At 29.4% G+C, this 5284-nt stretch overlaps 1 protein-coding gene across 1 annotated transcript; it reads left to right on the top strand.

Annotated features, from left to right (window-relative positions):
• The first annotated feature begins 1729 nt into the window (after positions 1-1729).
• LOC101504193 (uncharacterized) lies at positions 1730-4504 on the top strand. Its single transcript, XM_004505993.4, has 4 exons — positions 1730-1892; positions 3592-3740; positions 3992-4140; positions 4219-4504. The coding sequence occupies exons 1-4, from the start codon at positions 1841-1843 to the stop codon at positions 4304-4306; spliced, it is 438 nt and encodes a 145-aa protein (XP_004506050.1). The 5' UTR covers positions 1730-1840; the 3' UTR covers positions 4307-4504.
• Positions 4505-5284: the final 780 nt, after the last annotated feature.

A 5284-nucleotide genomic window follows, 5' to 3' on the forward strand; every position in this document is an offset into this window, starting at 1 on the left:
AATGAAATTTAAAAAAATCCCATTAAAAATAGAGAGATATTAAGAAAAGAAAGAAGAAAAAGGTATAATGGGTGGTTCCAAATTGGACGCAAATTGAAGAGACTTCTCCAACACGCTCAGCTTCCACAAGTTTCTCTTTCAACGCCGAGCCAATCAATCACCTCACTTCTTCTCCTTCTCCGACCTTAACATCGGTGAGGGTGGCTTGGGTTCCGTCTATATAATATATGTTTAACATTATATCCGCTTTCATTTTCATTAATTAATATTAATTAAAATATTTATTTATTTTATTAATAGATATCCGTTAAACTATCCCGGTATATGTTGTGCAATTTTTTTAATCAATTTCTTAAAATGAGTCTCAATTATCTTAAGAGAATAGTCCGTACAATGGCATTTCAAGGTGACATTTTGTGAATGTCATATATATTAGACGATCTCACTCCATTTCGGCTATAAAATCTTGTTAATTACTTCACTCAATTACCCAATATTGACGAAACATATTTAACAGCTCTTGGTTAAGAGCGCATGTGGGAGAGTTTTACCGTTAGACATTAGAGACTAGATTAGTTAATTCCAATTTTATTGTTTGAGCATAATTTATAGCTCTTCATTTTCAAACTCTCAGTATGGATCATTCCACCATGTTTCGAAGTCGAACTGACTTACTAACAAACGCCAATTGTTTTTCATCGGATCTTTTAAAAAACTAATTTGCACAATTTATTTCACTTTTCATATTTTTTTTTTGGCAGTTCTTCTGTGCAATCTTTTTAATATTAAAATAATATTTTTTAGAAAAATTTCTACCGTACATTTGAAAATAAACATATTTTTTTAAACTATGAAATTATATCATTAATAATTGAATTACATATTATTTATAAATTATTAAAATATTTATAGAACTTGATTTTTTTTTCTAATCGATTGAATAAAAAATTACAAAGGCAATTGAATAGAAAAATATACTTTAAAATATGCTTTATTTTTATTTTATTTTATTTTATATTAGAAGTATAATTATACTAATGCATTATAAATAAACATATATTTTAGTCATTATAAAATTATTAATTTTTAAATTTAGTTCTATAATTTTTTTCATTTAATTTTAATTTTCATTGTCATCAAGTTATATGCAAAAAGTTATATTTATAGTCCTACATAGTGAGCATATTTAATTTTCTATTTCTTTGGTTTAAATGTAATATTTAATAAGCAAATATATTTTGACTTTTTGTTTAACTTACTTTAAAATTACTGTCGGTAAATTTAATTTTACCTTAGAAATAGGTTTGAGCAAAAATATCACCCATTTTGTTTTTGCATTTTTTATTTTTCATTTACATAATTTGTTCTCAATTTATTCACTACTACACGTGACAATTAAAACTTTAAAAAATACATATAATTTTAGTAAATATATATTAAAAGTACATTTAATTATATAATTCAAAGAAATTTAATTTTATAAAACAATGTTTATAAAAAAATCCAAACAATAAATTACGATAAAGAAAATTTATTTTTTAATAAAAGTACATTTGTAAAATAATTTTTTTTCAAAATTACATTAAAAACAATATTCCAAACAGATACAATATCCCTGTAAAAATTAAAGAAAATTAATGTATTGACCAAACTTAAAAGTCAGACAATTTTATAAAGAATAAAACAATATATAACTTATTTATATTATAAACCAATTGTTTTGTACTACTCTGTTTTTCGTTCCAATGATATTTTGCTATCAACAAGAAGTTTAGAACAATATTTAAAGGATAAGGAAGCAGAAAGGGTCCATCAGTTGGTGGACAGGACATTTATCTAAATGGATCTTGTTGTGCAGCAGCGTCCTATATCACTTAGTTGCTTCTCTCTCAGTGAGATTTAAATTTCTTCCTCACCAATCATCCTTCTTATACTCTCAGTTATTTATATTTATATGCTTACTGAAATTTCATAAAGCTAGTAGTTAATTTTGGTATGCATGTAACGTTGTTTTTACTTAGTTCGGTGGAGCCACCTTGCCAATACATTAATTCTTGCTATCTTTATGGATGAATAGTTTGGTTAGGTAGAATTCACCTTCATCATTTTTAAGAACAATTGGATTGCTATTTAGTGTTGGTATAATTCATTATATTCTTTTATGTTGCAGTTGTGCTCAATTGTTTTTTTTTTAGGTCAAAATTGAAGTTGTTGATGAAGGTGAAAACCCTATTAGAGAAGTCTTTATTTGTATTGGTATAATTGAATTGATCTGAAAGTTGGTAAATGTCAAGTACATGTCAATATAATGTTGTATGTCTTGTTTATCTTGTTAGGTTAGGTTATTGTTCAATCTCTTAATATTATAAACAGAGATTTAGTAGTTTTAGGTACTGACTCAATTTCATCAATAATCATATATCATAACTAGATAATGTACCTTACTAATGTTGGAAAAGAGGATTGGAAACAAAATGCTTTTGGTAACACTTTAAATTGTTAGAGTTCTCATATTGCTGCTCAAATTAGTACTCTAGGCCTCCGGCATAGGAAATTGAAGAAAACTAGAAATTGAGAAACAAACATAACTTAAGGGTCCGTTTACTTTGTGTAAACGTATTCTGTTTTTATTTTCTAAATATCTATTCATTTTAACTTGTAAAGAAGAAGATGTGAAACTCTTGAAGTGAACTATCGTGATAGAGACAAGATGAAATACTCACCAGAGATGATACATTGTTTGAAATAATCGAAATAACTCTTTTGCATTTTCATTGTTTTCACACATGTAGACAATTGTTACTTTAGAAAGTCTGTTATCTATTTGTTAGCAAATAAATTTAACACAAATTTTAGAGATTGAAAATAGATAATGTTTTGACAAAGTAAATGGGTCCTAATAACTTTGAATGAATTTTGTAGAGTATGAGATTATGATTAAAAGAGGAAAAAAATTGATTTTCTTTTTAATTTTGAGTGAAATTTGATGCTTTGATTGGTAAGTTTTAAAAGGAAGAATGTATAAAATGATTTAATCTATTTAGTTTGTGAAGATTCTGCTAACTTATTTTAAAAGAAAAGAAAGGGGTTAAGTTCACTAAACAAATTATTGGGGAACCAAAATCAACCATTATTATGCACATGCACTTTTTATACCTCAGTTCCATATCTGTTACTTGATTTTTATGTCCATACAATTATGCCATATGCATGTTGCTCCCTTTTGATATCTTCTGAATCCATCCCTGACTGTCATGTTGCTCTGCTAAAAAACTTAACAGAATCGGTTGCTCATTATGATGAAAATTACCAGTTACTTGGAGTTGAAATTGGTTCAAAAATGGTGTAACTTCACACCATTTTGTTTCAATTTCTTTCTTTTGAGTTCACGGGCACAATTAAATCATTCCTAAGGTACCTTGGTCCATTATTAAAAAATATAAGTAATTACCTACAATTGTCACTTGAACTTGTTTTATAGGGAAACTAAGCAAGAGATCCACTGATAAGAACTAATGGCTACCTTACATTGATGTTGTAAAATGAAAGGGGAAAGTTGTATTTGCTAATCTCATTTTATTTTTTGATTAGATGTGAAATCACAATTGCATAGAAGGAGATCATACACAATCTCATCTGCACTGCCTGAGACTGCAGTTTCAGTGGCAGTAGCTGCAACTTTTGTTGGGGCAGCAGCCACTCTTCTTGTGAAGAGATCCAAACCTTCTGAGTCCACAGAGGTCAGTCACCCATCTTTATTGTTAGTGGCAAAAAATTAATAATTCTTTGTACTAATAAACTTAGCAATATCCGAACTATGTAGCACAAACACTTCTTTTTGAAAGCGTGTCAAATATCCGAGACATATGTTACATTCTATCACTTTCATTTTCTCAAATTATGACCAATATAGGATATGCTTTCACTAAATGTGATTATTCTTAAATGTGATTGTATTGTGTGCCAACTTTTTCATGTGAAACTATTAAAGATTCAATTCAAAGTATGTGAAGATTGTGGAGGTTCTGGTATATGTCCAGCCTGCAGAGGTGAAGGGTTTGTGCTTAGAAAACGTTCTGATGAAAGTGCGGAGAAGGCAAGAAATCTAGCTAAGAATATGGCTACTCGATTCACGGCCGGGTACAATTATCTTATCTCTCTTTTCCTCTAAAATTTAATTTTGATTTTAGCATTCAACTCAATTTTTACATACACCAGGCTTCCAAAGAAATGGAGTTACTGTACAAAATGCACTTCTGGCAGATCCTGTTCAACATGTGGTGGAAGTGGGAAATTAAGCTTATAGTTTAGCTCTTGCACGAAGTATAACTTTTGTATATGTATTTCAATGGCAATGTATAGTATATTTTTGGTACATTTTGTAGAACTATACAGGCGTTAAGTTCAAATGGACCATGCAGGACTTGATAGAATAGGATTTGAATTTACTGTCACTACTTATGAAGAACAGAAATGATATTTGCACAAACTTACACACTCTTCATATACTCCCATGCAGATTATGATTAAACCTTGATCCTATGAACCTTTTTTTAATCATTCAGATTATGCACATACTAAAGAAACTGTGATTTCCTTGATTGAGTTATAGAAATATAAAACAGGATTTATATAGATATATAGATACAGATACAAATAAAATCATGAATTGAGATTGATTTCTCAAGAATCAAAACTGATTGCTAAAGCTTAGTAGTACATATTTCAACAACTTGAATGGAGTGATTTGCTCATCAAGACAATCTTGAATCTCCAATTTGTCTATTGAAACAAAAAGCTATTGGACAGCTAGAGAGGATTCGGTTCTATCTATTACGCTGTAATGAATCAAGACCAGGTCCAATTATAGATTTAGGTCCAAGTCCGTGAGATACTTTTTTGATGACTCATAGCTCTCTAGAAGGATCTAGATAGATCCAAGAAAATGTTTACCAAGAAAATGAATGAAGAAAATTGGTTTTAGAATAGTTTAACCTTAGTCTCTTTTAGAAGTATTTCATCCTCCATTAATGCACCTCTAACAAAGGTATATTACATACGCCCCCTCAAGATGAGTTCGCAATTAGTGACACCAATCTTGTCTCATGTGAATTTGGCTCTTGTATGTGGTTTAGTGAGGACATTGGCCACCAGATGGTCCTTATTAGTTAGTAGATATGTGGTTCAATCATGTTTTTCCATTTGAACAAGTTGGCACACATAGTAATAGTCAAGAGCAATGTGCGTCATTTCGGAGTGAAACACAAGAATGCAACATAAGTAG

The sequence above is a fragment of the Cicer arietinum genome, chromosome 6 (assembly GCF_000331145.2).
Source record: "Cicer arietinum cultivar CDC Frontier isolate Library 1 chromosome 6, Cicar.CDCFrontier_v2.0, whole genome shotgun sequence".
Lineage (NCBI taxonomy): Eukaryota > Viridiplantae > Streptophyta > Magnoliopsida > Fabales > Fabaceae > Cicer > Cicer arietinum.